Source organism: Urocitellus parryii, chromosome 2, assembly GCF_045843805.1.
Source record: "Urocitellus parryii isolate mUroPar1 chromosome 2, mUroPar1.hap1, whole genome shotgun sequence".
Taxonomy (NCBI): Eukaryota; Metazoa; Chordata; class Mammalia; order Rodentia; family Sciuridae; genus Urocitellus; species Urocitellus parryii.
Window position 1 is genome coordinate 118,070,093 of NC_135532.1, and position 26,553 is coordinate 118,096,645.

At 44.0% G+C, this 26,553-nt stretch overlaps 1 protein-coding gene across 1 annotated transcript in view; it reads right to left on the minus strand.

Annotated features, from left to right (window-relative positions):
- Positions 1–6,775: 6,775 nt before the first annotated feature.
- The window catches only part of Sucnr1 (succinate receptor 1), a 29,879-nt gene continuing 10,101 nt past the window's right edge, over positions 6,776–26,553 (minus strand). The window contains exons 3-5 of the mRNA XM_026408152.2: positions 25,581–26,524; positions 7,120–7,279; positions 6,776–7,072 (exon numbers count right to left, since the gene is read on the minus strand). Coding sequence (XP_026263937.2) covers positions 6,776–7,072; positions 7,120–7,279; positions 25,581–26,524 — 1,401 coding nt within the window. The remainder of the gene's footprint in view (positions 7,073–7,119; positions 7,280–25,580; positions 26,525–26,553) is intronic.

Sequence of the window (26,553 nt, forward strand, 5' to 3'; positions counted from 1 at the left end):
TTTCAGATATGAGCAGAAGGAATGTTTCCTAACTCTTTCCATGAGTCCATTATCACATTAATAACAAAACCAGATAAAGATATAACCAAAAGTGGCATTACACACTCATGTCTCTCATGAACACAGACGCAGAAATCCTCAAAAAGTATCAGCAAATTAAACCTAACAATTCAAAAAGGAATTATATGCTGTGACCAAGTGATAATTCTTCTAAGTATACATGGTTGGCACAATATTTATAGTGGTTCAAGGTAATTTACCACTTCAACTGGGTAAAGAAGAAAAGCCATGTTAATTGGAACAGAAAAAGCATTTGACATAATCCGGTATCCATGCATTATAAACATGCTCAGCAAACTGGGAAGACTAGGAAGCTTCCTCTAGTTGGTAAGGGAACCCCCAGGAACTGCACAGCTAACACTATTCTTAATGGTCAGAGACTGTGGGCTTCTCCCTGTGACCAGAAGCAAAGCAAGAATGACCTCCTCCATGACTCCTTCTAGACATCGTGCCTCTGCAATAAGATAAGAAAAATCAGTGGACACAATTTGACTAAATATAGATTTAAAAGAAAGAAAGCAACTATATCCACAAATGACATGATTGCCTATTTAAAAATCTCAATGACAAAAAGTTTCTGTAACTAATGATGGCACACTGAAAGATTAAAAGATAGAAGATTGATATAAAAAGACAGTTGATTACCTATATACCATCAGTGAACTAGTGAACAATTGGTCTTTGAAATAAAACATTCCAATTATAATAGACCCAAATTTAAATACTTTGATGTAGATCTAATGAAATACTTATATGAACTGTTTGTAGGAAATCACAAAACATTGATGGCTAAACTGACCTTAATGAAAGGAGAGAATATATATATATATAATATTATGTATGTATATGTAAATATCATACATACACACATGCACACACACACACTTAGAAAGAGAAAGAGAGAAGGAAGGACGGAGGTAAGAAAGAAAATATTCTACTCTATATTATCACATTCGTAGGTGTCTACCTAACTGGTTTGAAACTTTTGTGCACACAAATATGTATACATGTTTTAGGAAAAACAAAGCTCAGTACTTCGTTTTGTTTTCCATGTTCAGACCCCAGCACCACACATACACACACACACACACACACACACACACACACACACACACACACAAATTCCTTGTGTTTACAATTAATTTCCATTCTTATCAGAAATTTCAAAAATAAACTTTTCAGCTGAAGAAAAGGAAAAGCCTTCACAGCCTGTAAACAAACCACCATTGTGTTAAATAATTTTTCATCACGTGCACGTGGGAATAAAGGTTTTGTTGAGGTTAACTATCCAGAATTTGAAATCTTGATTAGGAATCTTTCAAACATTAAACATTATATTTATGAATTGTATTATCAGAAGTCAATCATTAGGATATTTGGGAATTATTTTAGTTGTAGTTTTTATAAAATTATTTTATATCAATTAAAATTACTATAGCAAAACAATCACTATAGCATTTGCATATATTGTTATCATAATGACATAATAAGAAAAATATACTGAACACTTACGCCAATCTCCATTGACAGGTCCCTGGGTCCCCTTAGGTTTACCTTTGTGTATTTTATAGTACTTGACATGGACTTGGTGTGAACAATTAGGGGAAGTGTGAACAATTAGGGGAAGTGCTAGTTTAGGACAGAGGCTTTAAAGGGTGGTCCCTGAACAAGCAGACGGACATTGGAGCTCTTCTAGTCTACAGAGTCAGAAGCCAGGCCTGGGTCTCGCTCCCAGGGGATTCTGATGCAGCCAGCACTGGAGCAATGGGGGCTTTCAGCAAAAGGAGGGATGGGGGTGCACACCTTTCTCGTGTTTTGAATGTGTCCCCCAAACCCTGTGTAGGAGACCATCATATTGTAGCAGCAGCGAGAGTGGGCCTTCAGAGGTGAGAGGGACCTGAGGGCCGCCCTGGAGAAGGGACCTATGCTGCCATCTGCAGTGCATCAGTCCTCACGAGTGGGCTCCTGGTGAAGGGGGTCAGCCTTCCGGGGTCTCTGTCATCGTGCTCCCTTGCCCTCCCACTTTCTGCCATGGGATGAGCAACAGGAAGGTCCTGGCCAGATGTGGACCCCTCGACCTTGGATTTTCCATCCTCCACAAGTGTAAGAAAAAAAAAAAACAACTTTGTTCATTATGAATTACCCAGTCTCAGGTATTCTTTTAGAGCAGCATAAAAAATGGACCAAGATACCTGCCTCAGCATGGACTGGCTCTTGGTGTGAAAATACCCTGACATTTGTTTTGCCTCCCACACTTGGGAAAGAAGGCAGGAGAAGCAGGAGGCCTAGAGCAGTCCCCTCAAGGTCACGTTGAAGAATAAATACACCAGGAGCAGAAGTTGCAACCAACTTCCTAAGCCAGAGGCTGGTGAGGGGTAGCAGGGAGGGGAGGAAGAAGGCTCAGCTGGGGCCCAGGGCACTGGTAATCCCAGGGGAAACTGAGGCAGCAACATGGACATCAGACATTCAGGCTGGTAAAGCCGTTGCCCTCAGGGAAGCCCAGGGAATTTCCTGCACCCTCCAATATTCTCCAGGAAGGTTCACGGGGAGGGGAGAAATGTTTACAAAAGGCTGAAGCTTGCATTCAAAATGTTTACTGAAATGAAGTGTCTTTAAGGAACTAACCGCACCCCCCGCCCAAACACTGACCAGATGTCTAAGATCTCGTGGAGTCACAGATCAATTGCAAAAGAACAAAAATATTTTTTGCAAAGCAGTGCAGAGAGGACATGCTTCAACAGATCACATATAGTCCACCTGATATTTTATTTTGTCATTTAGAAAATATTTCAAATAAAATATCATTATTCCAGATTGCCCTTGTCAAATAGCCTCTAAAATGTGAAGGCTGAGTGAATTTAATGAAAAATGTTCTCTCTTGGTCAGAGATGTTGCAGTGACAGATGAAAACCGCAGGGGGGCAGTAAAAGCACACGTCTTACTGACATATGGCAGATCAGTTCATTACAACCTCCAAAATAAGCACTCGGCCAGAAGACGCGTTTTGTCTCTTAACCTTGCCTTATTTGCAGTGTGTGTGTGTGTGTGTGTGTGTGTGTGTGTGTGTGTGTGTGTGTGTGTGTGTGTGTGTGTGTGTATGTTTTCACTCAGAGATGATAGAGTAATAAAATGAGCTGTAATCCTCGCAGAGAGCAGGCAGAGCTCCTTTGGACACCCCTGCAGCACCATCACTTTTCCTTGTCACTGTCCTGCAAACCCACCATCCTGCCTACTTTTCATCACCGAGTTAGAGCAGTCTTGGGCAAGTCTCTAGCTTCTTTAGATGTTAAAAAAAAAAAAGAATTTTCAAGTTACTGTTAACCCCATGCCCCCCAATAAATGTTTCATTTTTGTCATCATGAAACCCAGCTCTGAAAGACCAGTTCCCAAATATTTGTGGAATATAAGACAAATTAAAATTTATATCTTTCATCTATAAATACATGTTAACTCATTTGCATTCACTTATCAAACACTACAAATATGCTTTTTTTTTTCTTTTTCTTTTTTTTTTTTTTTTGCTTTATATAACAGCCGATGTTGAATGTGGTAACTAGTTAACTATTCACCAATTTTTATTGCTTAAATTTCTGGGAATTTCATGTAGATGGTGAGTCTATTTTAGGAAATTCTGAAGAGAAACTCCATTCAATTCAAGCTACTGCCTGCACAGAAGAACTTGTTAAGTTAATCGGGGATCTATTGTATGCTAGGTGAACAACACAACTTCTTTGGACAACTGCTTGGATGTTTCCAGGAGAGAAGAACATACACCTGCGATGTTTCCATGGAAGTTTTTCCTGAAGACTCATACCCAAGAGAAATACAAACATATGTCCACTAAAAGGCAATAATGTTTACTACATCTTTATTCATATATAGAAAAGCTCTATGGTGGCGGAATGAGACTCTGGGCAGTGTTCTCTTCACTGAAGATGAGCCAACTGTGTCTACCTGTACCCACACAGACACAGACATCAGAGACTGTCGTGGGACGGCAGCTTAAGCACAAAGATGTAAATACTATAGGATTCCTTCATCGTGAAGTTCAAGAACTAGTGTGGTTCATAGATGAAGTATTAATTTTCCTTTTCTGCTACACAAATAGATGACCACACATTTAGTGGTTTAAAGCAACACACATCTATTATCCCTCTTCCCGGGGGGTGGGGGGAAGGGGAGGTCTGGAAGGGGTCAGGTTGAAGGTTCCTGAACAGGGCATTTACAGAGTAGTCCATGATTGGAACAGGCTGGCCAGTCCTGTCTCTCTGGTTCTGAGCACAGAAGAGACAGGCAGACCTATCACACAGTTCGATGGTAGGATCATCTCCACACCGGCTGACTACCAGGTAATATTTTCCTAAGGGCAAAGAGCCACATTTGATGTAAATGTCATCTGCCTTATCACGCCTTCCAACTGGATTGGCTCCGACTCACGCCGTCGTCACTCAGATCAGGGGAAGAAGAACCCTGTTCCCTAGTTGTGATCACATCTGCCAGGCGTGGACCAGGGCTCTCCCATGGCCAGAGGTGAGTCAACCTCACCAGCTTGTTCACCTTTCCACTCCCTCTCACCTGTACCTCCAAACCCTCCCAAAGACCCTCTGGTAGTCCTCTGTTTCCACCGAGAAGAGGCTGATTTACAGTTGCACAATCTCAGCTGCTGTTGCTCTGACCCCCGGGGAGCCCCAGATTCCTGCTTGTGTCTCTGCTTACACCAGCTCTCTGAGGCCCACGCTGGTGGACTTTACTCCCACATTGAAGAGGGCACCGGGGGTCTGAGGGTGGCACGGCCTCACAGGGCATTTGCCTGTTCTGGCTAAAACCTGGCAGGGAACCAGCGTAACATCATAGCTTGTGAGCCCGACAGTCTAGGACACGAGGACATGTGAGACTGTCCCCACTAAGGCACTCTTGCAAAGGCTGTCCACCACACACTCCAGAAGCCTATTGTGTGGCCCACTTCATGGATAAAAGTTCTAGCTCAGGAAGAGGCCCGCAGCTTTGACCACAGACTAGCAGACCCCAGGCGCCCTGTCTCCAGTTGTTTAATTTTTAAGAACATAAACACCACTCTTACAATTTCTAGGTCAACCTCAACATTTGTTGTGTAACACTGACGGGAATCAGCAGAATTCTAATGGAGATAGGTTGATTAAAATACGTTCTGAACTCTAAGCACTGAAGTCACCTGGAAAAATTTTAAAAGGAAAACTGATGACTTGAATCAGAATTTCTAATCGAAACAAATCTCACCCATTAGTTCTCATGGCCCCGAAAGCCTGGAAATCCCAGGTCTAGAACTCTTCCTCAGAGCTTCACTGGAGGGGTGGTAGGGCCTTCCCTCTCCTCCTACAGCTCCAGGGACATCTGCCCACAGACGGGAGGGAACACAGAGCTAACCAAGCTCTCCCAAGTCAGCAGGGAGGATCAGATGTACTCTTTGACTTTAAACCTCAGCTGAACTCCCAAGCATGCAGGCTTCTCCAAGTCTCCTGGAAGGAGGCCAGCAGAGAAGGCCAGCCTCCGCCTGATGAGAAACTGCTTCTAGTGCACAGCGAACGAGGCAGAGGTTCCTCAGAACTGGCACTCCTTACCCCCAATTCTGCTTCCTTGAGATGGTCTTAACGCTCTAAGAATTCAGCTTTTCCTTCCCAGATTCCTCTCCAGTACCATCATATCATCTAAACATTAAAATACCTTCAAATGGCAACCCCTGCACCCATATTGGACGGGTAGGTAGATGGGATCTGGAGAAAGCCCAATTCATGGTTTCAGATGGAGCCAGAATTGCTCTGGACAAGTAAGAGCTCAATTCTGTCACTTCCTTCAGCTTCAGAATAGCCATTCCTTAAATCTCACAGTGAGAACCGCTGTCCCTTGCAGGCATCGTGGGGCATGCCAACACTGAGACTATTGGTCAGATTTATGCCACTCATTTAGTATACCACTAATATCTCTTTCTGATTTTTCAAGATTTCTCAAGACTCATTTGAACTAAAAATCTCAGTTCTACGAGGACCAGGACCTCAATCGTCAGAGGGTCAGGCATGTCACCGTTCCAGTGGGTCCCAGACCCCATCCCCACAGCCCACCTTAGTCCTACAGTGTAGCCTTCCCCATGGGGGAGAGTTCCTGTTCTCCCTTCCAGGCTTGGTTCTGGGTGGTTGCTGAAGTCAGAATTGTCTCAACTCAGCCTTCATGATGCTCCCTTTGAACCCCCTAGCTGAGACATACCTTCTGACATCTGTCCGTCTTCACAATCATGTGGGTTGGTTGAGTCCTATTCATTTACTTGAAAACTGGACAGAATATTATAATTCAAAGCTTTTCCTGCCTTAGGACTCTGGTCTTCCTCTTCTGCTCCCAAGTCCTCTAAATGGAGATATGGGATTGGGAAAAGGAATAATAATCTTTTTCATTAACTTGCAGCCTCTGGTCTTCGGAGTCCTGTAAGTGAAGCCTCCTCTTGGAGTGTCCTGGCTCTGGAGTCGTGTGCTGTATGTCCTCCGCTCTCCAGCAGAGGGTTCTCCACCTCTGCGCAGCTCCAGCGATTGTCTCACCTCAATGATGGCTTCCTGGATTGAGGGCCAGTAAGACAGTCCAGGCCTAGTGACCCTCGACTAATGGGAAACCCACAAATCCTCTCCAGGCTAACAAGGCTGCCCTGCTGCTGTCTCTCACATCTTGGCCACATGGGTCCACTCAGCGACCTTTAACCTTCTCGGGCTCCTGGATAACAAATGGCTGGAGCTGCTGCCTTCATGTACACACCCAAACATCCAGGGTACGACACTGGTTCCCTGAGGATTCTCCGTGATCCTGCCTTAAAATCAACTTTGTCTTCTTCACTGCACACATAACAGAAAATTTTGTCATCTGAGGGTCCTGATGGGTCTTCTGCTTCACACCCTTCCTTAGAGAGAGAAACCAGTTGGCGCATGCTGACCCGGGTACCGAACTGCTGGGGCCCAGGGCAGAGGCTATGTAGTGTCTTAGTCTGTTGAAGCGTCTACAGAAAATTTAGAAGCCTGGGAAACTTACACATTCATCACTCACTGTCAGGTAGGATGAGAAGTCCAAGATCAAGGAGCCTGGAGATTTGGTGTTGGGCAAGGGTCCACCATCCAGAGACAGCAGCTTGTTGCTGTAGCCACAGGGGGAAGAAGCCCCAGGATGCTCCCTGGAGGCCCATTCCTGAGGGCAGAGGTCTCCAGACCTAATCACCTCCAATGACAACATTAAGCTTGAGGGCACACCAAGATTCTGACAATAGCCTGTGGTCCTTGCTCATTCAGGAGTTGCTCTGGAAGCAGAGTCTCTAATCATGGGGCTTGGGAAGATTTATTAAGGCTCAACTCAGAGTGCAAAGGGTTGGTAATGTCCACTTTATTTACAAAGTCTCCTTCTCCAGGTGTAAACATCAAGGATAGGAGAGAAAGACTCAAATTTGGATACAAAAAGAGGACTATATTTTAAAAAAATGCTATTATTATAAATTCTTTGCTAGCCTCACTAACATCTAACAAGATAAGTAAAACAAGTATAAACAAAGTGGTTCTATTTTTAAAGTGAGAAAAGACAAATTGGAAAATGGAATTTTTATTTTGATTGAGGCTTTATGGTTGTACATAATGTGGGATTTTTTGTTACCTATTCAGAGTAGTGGATATTTGCATAGCCAGTTATTAAAGTTATTCTGCAACTACATGGAAGGAATTATATTCTGTGGTGTGTGTGTGTATGTGTGTGTGTGTGTGTGTGTGTGTTCCATGCCCTTTTGACACATCCCCTATCTGTCCCAAGATACTTTACATGCATCTCTTTTATGCATAACCAAATGGCTCCGATGAAGCATGAAGCACTTGAGTCTTCAGCAGATCTTCAGACAACCACAGGATTTCCCTTTTTTTTTTTTTCCAGGAAATGTCTCGTGAGAGCAAGTGGGACTTACCAGAAGTAATGTGACAAGCCTCCAGAAGTTTCCTGGAAAAGCATCCTACAGTCAAAGTGTAGGAAAAGCCTGAGGCTTGGCTGTGAACTCTGTCATCCTGATAGCAAATCAGACAAGGAGGGCCAGCAGGGCACCCTGGGTGTCAGGAACATGGCCAAGGAGCTGGTGATGTGTGAGGAGCAGATCCTGCTTTCTGTCATGTATTCTCGCTACTGGGTTTCTTATCTCCCTTGTAGTAATATTTATGTGCATTATCTTCTTTATGAGACCATGAAGCTCTGAGGGACATGGTTTTTAACTTATCTCCACCTCTTCCTATCAGTCAGCGTGAAGTGTTATTAGCCCTTAGGATGTACTTGATGGTTGTTGAATGGGTAAAAGGATTTGGGGGTAGGACTGACCCAATTCCCACAGAAAATTCTGACCATCAGGGATCATTTGTTTGAAAACAAAGGGGTTGTGCCTTTAAAGAGAGAGCGTCCCTGGCCACTGTCTTACAGCTGAGCAGTGGTTCTCCTTTGGAATGTCTCCCCAGCCACTCCTGGGACATTTGGTGATTCCTGCAGGTGCTGTTTGGTTGTTCCCAGTTGAATAGGGAGTGCTACTGTCCCCAGGTGAGTAAAACCGAGGGATGGAGCTAAATGTCTACCAGACCAGAACATCCCGCCATCCACCCATGGAGAGGTATCTGGCCCCCAGCATCAAGTGTCAAGGCTGATAAACACGGAACTGGAGCTTCCTGTGCTCAAAGGCTTGGTCTTGCTCACAGGATCAGGAAGAAGACCCTGAGCTTTGGCTGCTAATCCCAACAGCCGGTTGTAGGCTCTGGAACTACAGCATTCTCTGTTTATTTTTTTTTTATTAAGAGTCCAGAGTCATGCCTACCTACTAGAAACCATACTTCTCATCTTCTCTTATAGCAAGAATTAGTGGTGGGACTAAATTCTAGTCTATGGAAGGAATGGAAGTGATATCGACTTTGGGTCCTTAAAAAAAGGAAGCTCTCACCTAATGATTTCGAATTAAGTTTTGCTATCCTATCTGCTAACCAACGCCTTCAGTTTTTCTTTAGGAAATATGTGCAGTTACTGACACAAAAATGATTGAATTATAAACTTGTGTTAAAATGAAAAGAATCTTTCTTCTAAATAAATCAATAGGAAACTCTCAAGAGTCTCCATTCTCTCCTCCCTGCAAGGCCTAACCTGGTTGTGGAGGTGCAGGGGTCCTTGCAGATATGGATGATAACACAGAAGATGGAGGAGCAATGGTCCCTTGGTGACCTGGTGGGGCAGAGTCACCTACTGGTGTTGCTCTACCTGTTTTCTGTGAGAAAGACAAGAAAGCCATGAACCTCTTTGACCACAGCACTGTTGGGACTCTGTCCCTGTGGCTCAGCTTTTTCCACTAACTCACACAAACTGAGAGCAGGTGTCACTCCAAGAGGCAGGCAGCCTCACTCCTGAAGCTCAGGACACAGGGGGCAAGTAATGAAATCAGCTCCACAGGGCATGGTGCCAGACAGAAACAAGCAAACCACATCCCCAGGGAGGCCACACCTGCCACGTGCCACAGCCTGTGCAGCAGCAGCCAGGGAACCAGTGGGTCACACCAACAATGGGGCATGTGAGGACGTGACGTCACTGGGATGGTGCAGTTGCAGGAGTTAGAAGATGCACTGATACTTTACCTGCACTGGTATTGCTTTAAATGTGCATGTTGATAAGCTTAGGAACTGGTTATAACATATGCCATCTAGAGAAAAAAGACACTGGTGTTTTCTGGGAGAATGTTCTATAGGTAAAAGAGAGAGATGTTTGACGGTTACTGTGAGCATTAGAGATCTTAAGAATAATGCAGGATCTTATTTAGAAAGTCAAGAAAAAGCTGGGCATTTGAGCTTCTTCAGCCCCTACCCAGTGCCTGGCACTCTGCTGGTCTCTGCGGTGGGTGGAATTCAGAGGAGGTCACTGCGTTTCCCTGCTATACTCTCAGGTTGCTGCCTTGATCTCCACCTGGCCAGGGAATGGCTTTTGCTCCTCTCCAGGGACCGCAAATGCAGCTGAGAAAAAGGAAATCCACTGATTTCCTGAAGAGAGATGTTAAGCCAGGAGTTGCAGCCAAGCTTTCTGCGAGCCAAGGTTTTTGAGATCACAAAAGATTTTTGAGTTACAAAAGGTTGGGCCTCTGGAGACAGCTGAGCAAGGAGTCTGGGGAGAAAGCTGGGGAAAAGCTTCCTGAGATAAGAGTACTTTCCCACACAGAAGGAGGGGGCGTTTAGCAAGTGCAGGGGAGAATGTGTTTACAGGGAACCACAGTCTGGAAACTCAGACGGCGGCATTTTGTGAGGACTCCCTCCCCTACACGCTCTGGATGGTAGAATGCAGAGCCCGGGGGCTTTGGCAGGGACCAAGGACACAGGCTCTCTGAAAGCCGGGGAATTGAAAGTCTTGAGGATCTGTCCTCTCCGGACACACGCACTTCATCCGGTCATCATGGTTTAGCAAGAGGAGAATATAATTAATCATAGAAGGCCACATACACTAGATCCCAGGCTCCTCATACTTTGGGAATAGCAGAGAAGGGCTTCAGAAAGTTTTCCATGTCCTGGTGAGAAACACAGAAGGCTGAACGGGGGTCTGGCCTGATTTACAGGTGGGATGTTCTGGATGCAGAGTGGATTGCTGGGACATGGAAGAGGGAGGGTGCAGGGTTATGTGGTTGCCATGGCAACAGGCACTTGTGAGCTAGAGGCTGTTGATACCAAGCAGACCCCAATACCAGATGGAGAGAAAAAGAGGTAGAGCATCTGCACTTCAAAATACATTAGTATGGACTCCTCCAAATTAATTTATGTTGGCCATTCATCCAAAGGAAGGTGGAAGCCTCACTAGCAACTCAATTTCATTTCAATTGTCTGGCTTGCACCTAGGATTTCAGCAGAAACTGGAGAGCAGGTAGAAAGGAGGGTGAGGTGGTCACCAGATATGCAGAAGTTGTGAAATGTCCATTTTACACCCCTGAACTTTCTGGGTATGTAATTTGTTCTGAATATGAAAGTTTCTCACCCCAAGCCCACCTGTGGCATGGCTTGCAGCTTGCTTAGAGCAAATGACTTTGGAAATAAAAGATGTCTTGGGCAAAAGGAGAGGGACAGAAGATGATTTTAGTGTTCACAGCATGAAATCTGATGCTAGATGTGTCAGAACTTTTTACAAAGTGTAAAATAACTACTCCTGCCTGTTGTCTCTGTAGTCATAGGTGTGATCAAAGCAGAATACAAAAGCCCCCCGATGTTCCTTGCAATCTTTCCAAGACCCGCTGGGTGCTATACCAGGGACAGAGGCAAAACCTATGTGCATTTTTCCTATATAGACATGATAAAATTTAATTTGTAAGTTAGGTACAGTAAGAGATTAACAACAATAACTCATGATAAGATGGAGCTATTAGGCTTGTGCTCTGCCGAGCTCATGCTCTTGCCATGTGTGAGACGACACAATGCCCTTAGTACCAGAGGAAACTAGGAGGTCAATGTCTAGGCATTGTGACAGACGGTAGGGCTGCTGTGTCGAACTCAAGTACTGTGATGTTATGACAGTTGACTTGACAGCCCAGGTGATTGTCTAAGGCACAGATGCAGTGAACGCAGCAAACTCTCACCGGGCAGGATGGAGCGAGAGGTCGTCACAGACAGCAAGCCATTTAAAACGCATGAGTCATTTAATTCTGGAAATTACCAATTAATATTTGGGGGCTGTGGTTGGCCTCAGAAAACTGAAATGGTGAAAAGCAAAACTGCCAATTAAGGGTGCTACTGTATAAAGTCCTGTCATCGCCAACCCTGATTAACCCTTGACTTGAAAGAGAGAGAGAGAGGCAGAGTGTGAGAGAGGAGAGAAGGAAGGAAGGAGGGAGGGAAGGAGGGAAGGGAGGTGAGTGGGAAGCTGAGGCAGCCCACTGTCTTTGCCAGGCCCAGCCCAGCCTGGACATCCTGAGTTAGGGGCGAGGTGGGGAAGGTATGGGGTCCTGGGGTCCAGCAGTGGGAGGAGGGACCCTTCTACAGGAATACACAGTGACCTCCAGTGAGACAAGGCGGAAACCCTCACATCCATGAGACTGAGGCTAGATACTGGGGACATGCCCCTCCACTGCCCCACAGCTCAGAGCCTGGAGACATGGGCTGGGAACTAAGATTAAAGTTTCCAGATTCTAAGAGAGAACAAAAGTAAGTGCTTTCTGAACACAGCGGAGCAGGAGATGTGGTAGGATAATTTTCGGGGGGTGACACATGAAGCTTCCCACAAACTTCCCAAAAGATTTTGATGGCAATTTCAGAGTCTGGGTAAGGACGATGTCAGAAGGGCAGTGGAAGGAGCTTAAATAGGTGATGTCGGTTCCTGTGGTTAGATCCTGGTGGTCCCCATGGGTCATTGAAAGCCAGGGCTTACTAGAGGAAGAGCCAGAGTGGCAGAAGCACAGGGTATTGAAGGGGCAAATTTCTAAGATGTAAAGATGGCCAAGCTGTGAGTGGAACTGCCACAAGAGGAAGAAGTCCTGGGGATCAGAGTGTGCTTTACTCAGTCCACCACACGGGCAGCCAGGCACCAGGGCAGGAGCCTCGCACAACCAGGGCACCTCCAGGGACTGTTGTGTCGGAAGACGGAGCTTTCAGCCTCCCTGCCCCCTCACTGCCCCACCGCTCAGAGCAGTGGGTAGCAAAGGAATCAGCACCACCGTGGTGCAAACTCCCTGCTCATGGCCAAGTCTGTGTACAGCCATTGAAAAAAAAAAAAAGCTCAAAGCACATGTGGTAAAAGCTCAGTTATTAAGATTTCACCTATAGAAACAAGTCAGAAAACAAAAAGATGGTACTGCCTAAGCCAAGATTAAAAAAAATATACATGTGCACACATATGTATTTACTCTCTCTCTCTCTCTCTCTCTCTCTCTCTCTCTCTCTCTCTCTCTCTCTCTCTCTCTCTCTCTCTGTGTGTGTGTATTGCCTTATTTTTACTGGATTTTAAGAAATAAAATATAAGTAACTCAAGTCCACCCCTACTCCACTCTATTCCCTTACTCTTTTAAGAATATCTTGTGTTTGCTTTTCATAGATGTGAATCCTATGCTGTACTACCCACAGAAAACTATGAGCTCTGAAGTGGTCCCTGGGTCTTGGGCTGGACCTGGGCCTGGGGCTGGGACAAGGCTGAGTCAGTCCTGAGCCTGGGTTGCCATTGTGGCTTGTTCTACGCCGGCCTGGCCAGGAGACACGGCTGAGGTGGGATCTGGGCCTACAGAGGGGGCTGAGGTCAGGGCACAGGCTGGCCCTGGTGTTGGGCCTGGGACTAAGTGTCCATCTAGAGGTCACGACCGCTGCTGGGTGGCAGAGGCCTTACTCCTGATCAAGCCAGCTAATAAGGGAGGTTTATCTAGATGGACTCTGAGAAGGTCACCCACACTGTTACTATCAACACCTTTTAAGTGCAGACTTTCGTTTAAATTTAGAAAATTCAACATCTGAGCTTTAATGTTTACCAAGAGAACAAAAGTAGAGATGCAGCTTTAGTTTTGTCAGAACACAGAGTCTTAATAATTCATTTGTATTTAGCAAAATTTAGTGTTTGGGGTTATTTTAAATCTTTAAAAATTTTTAGTTATTCATATTTTATAAATTTGAAAGCACAAATTCATAATTTAAGCAAAGTATTCTTTTGCTAGTTATTTGCTATCCACATTTTGTGAATCTCTGATTTTGTGAAGCTGGATCATGTTTTAGACACTGCATGTTAGAAACCTCATTTTGTACCTTGATAACAACTTTCCAAGTTTGGCTTTTCCTTTGACTTTTTGTGCCAGGTGGCTCTTAGGACATCACTTGGATAGAACTTCACTGTCTCACGGAGTTGTGAGGATCCGCCAGCTAAGGGGAGTGAACTATGGGATAGACCAGCAGTTTTCTCTAAATGTCTGTTCCCTGGGTAGGTCCAGGAGAGCAGTAGCCAGCTCCTTCTTTGAGTGCTGGTCTCCTGGAGAGAGCAAGCTACTTTGAGCAACAGCTTTTCAGTTGAGCAAAAGAGGCTGCAATGACCTCAAGGCCATAAAGCACTCATGGTAACTGGCTGAAGTGGATTCGCCTGGAACCCATTTTGCCTGTTTGGACCTTGCTGAGGGAAAATCACTGCCGTCAAAGTTTCCCCGGGCATGGCTGGCAGGAGAGACTCATGTTCTCACTTAATTTTTGTCACGACATCCAAAGGGGCATTATTTTCCCTACTGGGAATATGAATCTGAGAGAGGCTTCCTAACTTGCCCCTGGCTGTGTGAATTACCAGATGACAAGTTCACATCCTCTGACCCCGACTAGGAAGCTGTCTGCCTTGTCTTGTCTCTGGCTGCCATGGTGCCTCAGTAGGTGACATTTGGTGGCTCTGACATGTAACCTAGTGCTTGCCTTCTGGTTCCTGACACTTGCTAGGTCCCCATCCCTGGCTGTTCTTTAGCATAGAGACATGGCCACTCCCCTCTTGAACAGGAGCCTCAGCCTGCGACTCGCCTCAACCATTCCCTTAGGTGCCTAAAGCTCAAGCTTCTAATGTATATGAAAAGTTACTTTAGTTTGGACTCATATAATGATGTAGAAATTAAGATATATGATGTATAAGTTGAGGGAAACTAATATAGTAATTATGTATTTTCCTAAGTGTGTAAGTAATATTACTTAGAACAAATTACAAATTTTTTAGACAATTTCTCAAACCTATCTAGCAAATACACTGCTGTCTCCACCAGTGTTTGCAAATTAATTTTAATATTGACGTAAGGCATTTGCAAGTAAGGGAAATCTGTTTTCAAAACATCATATAATTCAAATTTCATTTGTATGTCTCTTTGAATAATATTGCCTGTGGCCTTGCTTCATCTAGTGGCGCAGATGGTAGAAGTGTGTCTGTATATTCAGTTTTATTGTGTGTTTCCTACTGATTTTGTTCCTATTCTTTGGCCCTGTGAGTTGAGACAATTTTGGTTATGGAGATTTTAGCCTAGGTCTAGCAAGTAACCTGTTCAGCTGCTCTGAGTAAACTGGTCCAGGAAGTGCAGGGTCATGAGAACATCATTAGCCGTGACCTTGACCAGTTAGCATAGCAAAGAAATCCAGAAAGAAAGTGTCCTTGGCCTCACAAACTTGCTCATACCACTTATTGTAAAATAAAAATGAGAAAGCCTTCCCAGAGCTGCTCCTTATTGCTGCCCTGGAGTGGCTGACATCATGGTAAATGTTGTCCCTACAACCGTGCACATTCTGCTAGGAGTCACCATGGAAGAACTCTTTTTACTTTATTATTTTCCATTAAGAGGAACTTGTGAATGGTAAGCCATTCAATTAGCTTGAAGAAGCTCTGGCTATTAGAAGCAGTTTAAAGAATGCTGAGAGGAAAATTGAAGAGACCCAACGCTATCATTAAGTCCTAGAAAGGTGGCCTTGAAAAGGAGTTGTGCAGCTGGAGCTAGGTTCATGCATGACAACCTGCCTAAACGCTGACCTGCTGTGCATTCTGTAGTATTGCAAAAATAAGAAGAAAACTTATAATACTCATGCCATCTTTGTTCTCCCTTTAAGTTAGATTTTTATACTCTAATTGATGCAGGCAATTCTCCCTGGAGGACATTCCCCAGACAGCTGCTGCAAAGACGCTTACAGGAGAAATGCAGCAGAGTGGTAGGAGGGACCTGCTGAGTCAGCCACCTCGAAAGTCCATACAGGCTGATTTTCTTAGAGATGCCAGAGTCCACGCCCCTTCCATTCTGCTCTTTTATTTATTAACTCCACAACCTTTGCAGGATACTTGCCCTTGGACATTCCCATCCCTACATCTGTAAAATGATAGTCATATCCAGCTTATAATTAAATATGAGGACACAATGACTTTATAGAGAGCCATTGGATCCCACAAATAGTAAGCACTCAATAAATGCTAGCTGGGATTCCATCTATGTAATTGTAACTACAGGTCAGGATGAGTTCCTCTTTTATTAAATCTACATTTTTTTGATTGCTTCTTATAGGACAGCAGGGTGCAATCTCAGAGCCTGACCTTGGCAATAGACTGAGTGGACAAAGATGCATTACTTGCAGTGTTCATTAGACACTTCTGACATTGCATTGCTTCATCTGGGAATAGGCTGGCAGCATCTGATTTTAAAGTTTGCTCTAGGGAGTAAATGTGTGAATATCTTCACAATGCCAAACACCAAATAGACACCAGTCACAAGGGACTCTCTTGACAATTACTTTTTTACATGGCATGCTTCTCCTGCCATCCTAGGCTGTCCCTGATCAAAGGGTTTAGTGCGACAACATGTGGAAGAGAATATGTGATCACTTCCACTTTTGTGGGATGTTCTTGTATTTGGTTTAATCTTAGCTCTGAGGACTCTTACAGATGCATGGAAATTTCTTGCATGTGAAAAGTGTCTTGATAGAACATGTGAGGGTCACTTATTGTGCCAAGTACATAAGGCTCATCACATAGTATCTTTTCCAAAAATAACACCATGAGGCACAATGTCCTCATTGTGCCCATTTTGTGAAGGAGCTGTGTGGCTTGCATTCCAGTTTGGCCCGTGAGTTGGTCAGTCCCTGTAGACTGAGGGTTCTTTCCTTCTCAGGGCAAATGGTAGGACCCACTGGTCAGACTCAGCCATGGCACAGTTTAGTCTACACTAGTGTCATGGCCACAAACATTCATGGCCAAGTTCAGCATCCACAGGTGAGGTCAAAACTCAGCAGGAGAGGCATACAGGGAGGCACTGCAGAGACATATGACAAAGGTCACAGATGCTCAGAGCGAATAGGAAAAAACAAGATCTCAGCTGACAAACAGTGTTGCTGTCTAAGTGACAGCAACACTGGGGTTTACTTACTATTCCACCTTTTTATTATGTTTCATTTTTTGCTAAAAAGAGCTAAAATGTCAGATTATTTGAAAACAAATAGGGCAGTGATCCTTTATCAGTATTTATAGACTATAAAGTAATAAACAACTACATGTCAATCATCTTTAGATAATGTACACAGATAAGTGGTTAACTCCATCTTAGATAATTTCTTAACCATGAGGTATTTCTAAATTGTGAAAGATCAGATGAGAAGCCCACCATGCTTCTGAGTAATACGTGCTAACAACCTAAGTGACTGTTTCCCAATAGAGCCATTTCAGTTGTATGATTAAATACCTCCCCAAATACCTTCCTAATGGTTACCCAGTGACTTCGCTAAATGAATGATCTTTGGTCTTTTCAGTGTATCAATATTATAGATAACAGCAAAAAAAAATACAATTCTGATCCTTTTCCCTTAACAAATTCTACATGATCAAATTGTTGCCCAATTTACAACCCCCCCCCCCTTTTTTTTTTCTGTTCCCAGGATTGTCCAATCACTTCACATTTTTGTTTGGTGGTATGATGTTATAGAGATTATTTAGCTCTTCCCTTTATTCATGGGAATCTTACAATATTTAAATTCACACAAATCCTTTAGAATTATGACATGAACTTCATCTTCATTACTCTAAGGCTCAATATATACCTTCCAGAAATGTGAGAAAGCAGAGGCAAACATGTTTAAGAAATGTTTCTTAACAGTGCTTTGCCTAAAGAGACAATCATTGACAACTGAACTATCCAGCTCATTGAATGTGGATCCTTATGCCTTAAACAACAATAAGAAGTTATAAAAATAACACAATATTCTAACAAATTAAAATATTTGAAGTCAAGAGTATTTTCACATGAGAAGTGACTTGAATCATGCTGATTTGAAAATAAATTGGACCCTGGATGGACTCAAGCTTGATTCCATGTGTGATTTGAACATGACAAGATCTATTTACAATCAACTCAGCAGAGTTTGGTGATGTTTACAGAGCATAACTAACCAGGCTGGAGAGTGCTGGAACTGAATTTGGAAATGAGTCAGGATTCTCACAGCTGCTTTTTGATCTATTTGTCATTGATTGGGAAGGGAAGATTTCAGCAGCTGCCTGTGATCCATTTCAGGGAGTGGACAGGCAACTAGGAAAGAAAAAGGCTAGTGATGACCTGGCCTACTTCTGCAAACATGGTAACCCCACAGCCTGTAAGACAGATTAACCATGTTTTCTAGAGAGTTCTTATCTATGGAGTGGTTTTGGCAGAATTTTCATGGTTTAGGATTCAGGTATTAATAAATGAAGATATAATCTGACCTCATGAAGCCTGGCTTACTAGAAGCTATCTGGAACTTTAATATCAATCTGTCCTAACCTAAATGCTCAAATAACCTGTGAACTTTCCTTGGTACTTCCTCTGTTACTTGGGTCAGAAACTCTGGCATGCTAGAGCTCTCTCTGCCTTCTCCTAACCTTGAAGATTTATTAGCAAATCTTGATAAAAGATGATATCTTATCTGGGAAGTAAGGTTGATTTTACAACATTTTAAAATATTTAGATACCGTTTAATTTAAATCTTGGTATTTGCCAAAGACTAATTTGGACAATGTGATTCAGACATGGTGTAAAAGATCAAAACAAGTATCATTTTTTGAATAGTTATAAACAATGATTAGTAAAAAAACATTAGTTATCTATTCATAAGAAATATTAATTTTACTGATAAGTGTACTTATGCCAATAAATCAAAAATCATAAGTAAACTGTATACTGAATACTTGATCTGTAATCAATACTTCATTGCTATTTCAATACCTCAGTAGAAAAAAAAAACATAGTTATAAAGTGAGATTGCTTGTTACAATTCACAATGAGGTGCAGGTACTTGTGCATCTGGCATTTACCTTTAGAAGTCTGCATTCTCGGGGGCTTTGGAAAATGTAGAAGCATTGAAAATGGTTCACCTACAGAGGGGCATGAAATTTTTCATGAGTTTGAAAAAAAAAAGAAAATAGCTTGAGAGCTTTGCAGTTGATGTTGACCGCAAGGCTCTTAAGATACCTTAAGAAACCCTGCCAAGGGGGCTGGGGATGTGGCTCAGTGGTAAAGTGCTTGCCCAGAATGCATGAGGGCCTTGGGTCCATTCACAGTATTGGGGGGGTGGAGTTTAATTATTTAATGTTATAATTAGCATGATAAAATGTTTCTCTTTACTGTCAGGCCATCTATAAATTTTTTAAATGGAAGATGAAGTCAACCTTCCCTATACCACAGAATTACATAAAGTGTGTCTGTGGGTGGCACTGTACCCTGTGCCCAGAGGTTCACAGAGGTCGTGATATGGAGGTAGCCCAGAGAGTGAGCTGGAGGCTGGCCTCTCTGTGAGTCTTTACTCACTTCCTTGACTTCTTGGATCACTTGGGTGTTTCTCTTTCACCACCTACTGCCCTACTTCCTGTGTGGTTCCTGAACGTGGAGAGATAATAGGCACATGAATGATGTCCAGGAAAGACTGATGGGGAATGAACTTAGGAGACAAATCTACACTAGAGACAGAAGCTGGTAGATTGGACAAAAGGCAGGATAAGGACATGGAGAAGAGGAAGGGAAAGATGCATCCCTGTGTCCCCGAGAGCATGGGCAGACGGTGGCGAGTCTGTTGAGGAGCACAGCGAGTGCAGTTCTGGCCTCATTAATTGATATTCATGAGAGGGTGCACAGAGAGGCAAAGACATGTGGAGACCTGCGCAGGCAGCACAGGGAAGAGGCCAAGCCTAGAGAGAAGGCACGGGTCGAGGGAAGAGGAGGAGGATGGAAGAAGGCACCATCGGGGCCAGCACAGCAGCCCAGGAGGGAGAGCAGGACCAAGGACATAAAGTCATCTGTTAGATTCTTCAGTGAAACTAATTTTCTGTCTTTGTTGGAGCCTTCTTAAAAAACAAAACCCTTCTCTAGTTTGAGAACCCTTGAATAATTCCACATTCACTTCACTGCAGGCTGAACAGCCCGAGTGCCTGTGTGGCTTCACCACCAAGAGAGACACCACTGAGAATGGGCACCAGTGAAGGAACTGCTCCCTCATCTGGTGTCCCTGCAAATGCCCCAGCAGGTGCTTCAGACCTGGACTCCCCCTGAGGAGGACGAGAATCCCCTCCAAGTCACTCCCCAGCACAGGGACCTGCAGTTACGATCCTCTTCCATGTACTCTGACCCCTGGGCAGATGTGCTTGCCCGAGCACCTCCGTATGCCTGCTTTCCTATGAGACCCTGCGCCAACCGAAGGCCAGTGATGTTGACTATTCACACCTTAACCAGCAGCAACATTTCTGCCAACACAGGTATCTGGAGAATATTTGTTGAACAGGTAGACTTGTTGTGGATGTGGAAGGCTGCCACAGAATTCCGCCTGTTTCTGCAATACAGTTTTCCTGGTCGTTCTGTGTGTGTTTAGGCCCCAAGTCATGCCAGAGCTCAGCACACCTCCCCAGTCCCTGAGACAGAATTTGATAAGCAAACATGAGCTGGAATGAAACAATGGAAGGATGGACACAGGGAGAATTCTCTGTGCCCACCGATGTGTGGACACAAATGGAATCATCGAGTACCAACGCTTTTTCTTGCTTATGCTCAGCCCACTCAACATGTTTAAAATAACGTGAAGAGTGTGTTTATGTAAGACCATTGTGTTAGTCAGCTTTTCGTCACTGTGACCAAAATACCTGACAAGAAACACTTAGGAGAGGAGAAGCTTATTTTGGGCTCATATTTTCAGCGGAGCCGTCCATGGCTGGTGGACTTCACTGCTCTGGGCCTCGGTGAGGCAGAATATCATGACAGGAGGCTGTGCTAGAGGAAAGTGTCTCAGCTCATGGCAGCCAGGAAGAGGGAGGTTAAAGGGCCGGGGTCAGATGTAGTCCAAGGCCACGTCCCCAGAACCCTACCTCCTCCAGCCACTCCCCACCTACCTACAGTCATCACCCTATAGTCCTGAAATGGATTAATCCACTGATGAGGTTAGAGCCCCATGACCTAATCCTTACCTCCAAACCCCACTTCTGAGCCTTGCTGTATTGGGGACCATGCTTCCAAAATCTGAGATTTGGGGGCACTTTAAAAACCCAGATCATAGTGGCACAGAGATGGGTCTCATTGGCCTTGCGTGTTCATGCTTCCGCTTCTGTTCTGGATTCTTCTCTGTGGCATTCTCCTGGGGTCATTGAGCATGAGCCTTCTGACTGACCACCTTTCTCCTTCCCAGTGGCTGCTTCCACTTTGCTGCGGGGTCACAGATTCTCACAGGGGCCACCATCACTACAAACATCGCATGTGCCACTCAGACCTCAAAACAGCTTGATATTCTGAGATCAAGTGTGGGAGAATCTTTCTTCTTCATTTTCAGTTTTGACTGTCTTGGGGTTTAGGGGGTATTTTGCAAAGCTTGTAATGAAGCAACTCATCTCGAATTAGTTTACATCCATATTGCTCCATGGAACTCAGACAGCTATCCTGGGGGGTTGGGACAGAAGAAACCACCACGTGACCCACACTGTGCTATGCTCAGAGTCACCCTTCATCCTCTAGGGGCTCGATCCTGGACCAGATAAGCCTGCCTGTTTGACTCTGTGCTTGGCGTGGTCCCCATACTGCTCTAAAAAGTCTGTCCTGTTGTGAACACAGTAAAGGCTAAAGTTGAGGTGATCATTTCTCATTTCTACATAGAGGTGCTATAGATTGTACCAATGTAACAGCACACTGACAGAAATATTTATTACTCAGTTTCTGATCTGTTAAAAAAAACACAGGAAGTGTGTATTTTGTGAGTTGAGATGCCAACCGCTTGAGTAACAGTTAGTAAATCTAAGGATGGTTCCCCCCCATCCTTTTACCCTACCCTGATAACATCAAAGTTCACTGCAGATGAACTTAAATGAAAAGTTTTTGAAATGAACTTTTATATATTTAAGCTTAGTACAATTTGGATGAAGGGTGACTCTGTAATTACATCCATTAAATTGGTTTCAATTGCTCTACTGTGTCAACAGTTAAGGCTTAAGTGAAGGAAACAACATTTTCAGGAAGAAAACAAAAATCCCGCCCCCCACTCATATTTGTCTCCTCTCATTGAAAGTGATGCACATAACGTTCTCTAAACAGCCTTCCCATTTAGGCCTTTGAGGTAAAACTGTTGGTAATCACTTGGATGGCATTTCAGAAGAGATTGTCACTGAGGTCACATTTCTTCAGAATCAGAAAGAATTAAGTTTCAGATCCAGCTCTGACCCTTTCTTTGAAATCTCCTTCGCAAGGCTCTTCTGCAAGATGGTGATACAGGCCAGTGTGGCAAAGGTCTTGGCAGCCTAGTGAGTTACACAATAAAGCTAATACTTGTGAACCGTATACACACATCATCATGACATTAATTTTTAAGTATTTGTCAACATAGGTTTACATGGGGCATGAAAAGGATCATAATTTTCCATCTTTAGAAATTAGGTCAAACCTCTGTTTCTGCAAATAGAGTTAATAAGTCTAGGAAACTTTGCATTTGAATATGCTGTTTGTTATTCAAAAGGAAAGTTCGACCTCTGCGTAAGAGAAAAAGGAAATCAATGGAGAACAACCCCCAAATGACCCCGATGTGACTCTAGCAGACCTGGATTCCAAGCATCCCTTAAAACTATGTTCAAACATATAGAGGAAAACATAAGGGGCAGCTGAATGGCATCTGGAACCCGTGTTTGTATAGGTACCTGCAGTTATGCACATGAAACACTTATTTAGTAGTGTTGGCAGAAAATAGCTTGACCAGGTGTATTTAAAGGAGCATCGAATTCCAGTTTATTCTGTACATGCACTCATGAATAATAAACAGTAATTTTAAAAAGCTTTCTGGGTATTAGGGAAACAAATACAAACCAAACAAAAAATAGGTCTGATTTTCAACTCATGGACTCTGGATTTGACATAAATTGAAACAAATATAATAGGTGGTTAAAAAAATAGTGCATTTCATAAAAACAGCAATTATTTGTAGCCCAAAGCCCCAGGGGTACTAAGTTTTACTTCCAAATTTGGGGTGGACATAAGGGAAAGCTTGAAGGAATGACCAATGAACAGATGAGATGAACCCTATCAGATGCTTGGGAGGTTTACATGTAGCCAGGGTGGAACAGAAGGGAACAGCCAGGGTGGAACAGGGGGGAGCAGGCAGAACGACAAGGTGGTCTAGAGAAGGTTCTGAATACAGGAGTGGAGGGGGCAGTCTTCCTAGAGTACATTGTGCACCCAAGGTGCAGAGATAAGGTAAGAGGAGCAGGTGAGTCCAGGTTACTGGACACTGGACATCCTCTGAAGACATCAGAAAGCCAATTAAAGGTCAAGATACAAAAGCTCAGTGTTATTTCCTTTGTAAACTACAACTCCAGAAACAATTTCCAAAATTGGTCACAATTCCTACAATTACTTAGTAAAAAAGCAGATGAAATAGCTCTTGTAATTTTAGGGTAGAACCCTTTAGTTTATTCAGGATTAAGTTACCACATGATAGATTTGAGCACCAATTAAGAATCAAGAAATGTGCTATACAGTTTCTTAACTTTTTAATTACAAGATATATGTAAGTTTACGGTTTGACAAAATATTTCAATGCATTAACATAAAGAATCCACTCTTGACATTCATTGGAATGGCAGTAGAGGAAAGAAATTTTTATTTTATGTATACAAAATGAAATCCACACATCAAGCACAAGTTAAAGTTAAATTATAGGTTGCTAGTTTTGCAGAAATAAGTAAATACTTCTTTCCTAAGGTCTTGTCTGTAACGTGTTCTGATGAGGAAGTTAAGGAGTTCTGTTTCTTAGATAACTTATAAAATTACATTGAAAAATTTTAACATTGATAAAGTCGAGACATGACCAAAATATCTTATATCCTGATGCTATGTAATAAAATAAATTCTTAGGGGCTGTGGGTTTTGCCAAATTGTATGGTGCTTGCCTAGTATGCACAGGGCTCTAAGGTTTGATCACCAGCACTGCAAAGATAGAAATAAGAGATAGAGAAAGAGATAGGTAGAGATGAGATAGATAGATAGATAGATATAGAGAGAGAAATATTAAGTTCACAGCAAATAATGTGTTTTATAATAGTTCAGGTTTTGGGGTCTAGTAGGATTCACCAGAAATATTTGAGGATTTTGAAATAATAGAATATAATGCCATCAGAGTATTTCAGAATGGGAAAAGCAAAGGAATTTTATGACCCTGAATTCAAAATGCTTATTTTATCCTTCATGTTACTCCTTACAGCTAATGACATCAAAGAAAGGAACTCAGACACATGGCAGTGGTCACACTTAGTTGCATATCAGTGATTATGTAATACTTGTTTGACTTTTAAAAGCAAACACAGCACAAGTTCCCGTCCCCACACCCTACTCTGTTTTGTGGCATGGAATGGTGCGTAACCTCCTGGGATGATATGTGTTAACATGGACATAATTATTCCTTATGTTCTATAATTGCATAAGGTACGTCTTACAGAGAACATTTCCTCCAAGGGTCTTATGCAATGTTCTATGAAAACAAGCCTTCTCTGGATGTGTGAGTCACTGTCTCCCAGAAAACGTCTTCCTTGTAAATGATTCCAGCGCTTATAAAACAAAAGAAGGGAGGAGAGAAACCATGACCTTTTTCCAAAAGAGAAAACTAACCCAAGGGACAGAGGATTGTCATTTCATTTCCTCTTATTTGCTGGTTTTGGGATTGTAAGACTTTTTAAAGTTGGTTCTTTAATCAAGAGCAGAAAGCCTGATGAACTTTGTCCTGTTTCCATGAACTGGTGGTCAAACGGGGAGTATAAAATTCCAAAACAGCAGGATCATCATAAAATCCATGTACTCACTTTTGTTCTGTTTTATTTGGCTTTAGGTTCCTCAGTTGGCATTTTATGTTCTACACCTGAAATTTTTGCAACTATCCTTGGCATTTCTCTAGTATTTTGATACAATTCCAAGGAATTTTATTAAATTTAAATTTCCCAAGATTGCTTAAATTTCCAAGCACAAACAAATCTATTTTCTCCCTTTGTTGAATTATCTCTTCAGGTTCTTTCCACTGATAACCCATCTAAACAAAACAAAACAAACAAACAAAAAAAGAGTGATTAGTGATTAAATACACATCCACCTCAACACATGGTCAGTGTAAGGAAATATGCTTGAACTCATTACACTGCTTTCTGAATCCTTGTTACTTTAAGTTTTCTTAAGAACACAACTCCTACAAACGACATCTGACAGAATATATCTAATCTGCTCTTTGGCGAGGTCTGGGATGGTACAAATGAGAATCACCGGAGAACTTGGCCAACACAGTGGCTGCGGGTCTGCCCCCTGACTCCAGGCACCAGAAGCTTGCTCCGGGTGAGAAGTCTTTGAGCACCTGGGGCTGGACCTCTTGGGTTCATGGGTGGAGAGCCCCGTACTTTCTCCCCTGCTTCCCACCGCATGTCCAGGTGCCACGCGCCTCTCGAGCTTCAGTTCGGAGCCCCTCCTGATGGACTCTGGGTCCGGAGGAGCCAGGCCGCCGACGGCTTGCTGGGAGCGGTGGCCTTGTGCAGAGCCAAGTCACCCTCTGAGCGCCGCGAGGGACTTCCAGCCCTGCCGCAGCCTGCTGGCCAGCATCTCCCTGAAGTGGTCGCCCAGCAGGAAGTAGAAGACAGGGTTGACAGCGCTGCTCAGGAAGGCTAGCGGGCGCGACAGCACATACAGGCAGCTGATGACCACCTGCGTGCAGCCCTGCCCGCTGCCCAGGCGCGAGGCGATGCGCACGTTGCGCAGCACGTGGTAGGGCGTGAAGAACACGGAGAAGACCACCACAGCCAGGACCACCAGCGCCAGGGGCTTCTCCAGCGTCTGCGCCACGCTCAGCTGCCGGCTCCGCTGCTGCAGGAAGATGGCGATCTTGTAGGAGAAGAAGCACATGACGGCCAGCGGCGCCAGGAACCCCACCAAGGTCAGGCACAGGCTGTAAACGAGGTTGTACCGCGGGTCCCCCGAGCTGGCGTAGTCGATGCAGCTCGTGCCCTCCTCCGTGGTGACCGGGCCGATCACATGGAGGATAGGCAGCAGCTCCAAGGTGACCAACGCCCAGATGGCCAAGGAGATCAAGACGGCGAACTCCTTCTTCTGCAGAAGGTGCTCCCGGAAAGGGAACTTCATGAGCAGGTAGCGGTCGACGCTGATGAAGGTGAGGAAGAGGATGCTGGTGTAGAGGTTGGCATGCAGCACGTAGCGGTTGCTCACGCAGAGCACCTCGCCGTACTGCCAGGCTCCCTTGGCGTAGCTTCGCATCAGCATGGGCAGTGTGCACAGGAAGGCCAGGTCCGAGATGGCCAGGTTGAACAGGTAGACGTTACTGCTGCTCCAGTTCTTCAGACAGAAGAGGTAGCCGAAAACCACCGTGGTGTTCCCGAGCATGCCCACGACGAACTCAAAGCCGTAAAAGATGGGGAGGTAGTACTTCTCCAAGGCAGACTGGACCTCCAGCCAGTCCTTGCACGTTTCATTCCACGCCTGAAGAAGACAGGAAATGCAAGGGCAAA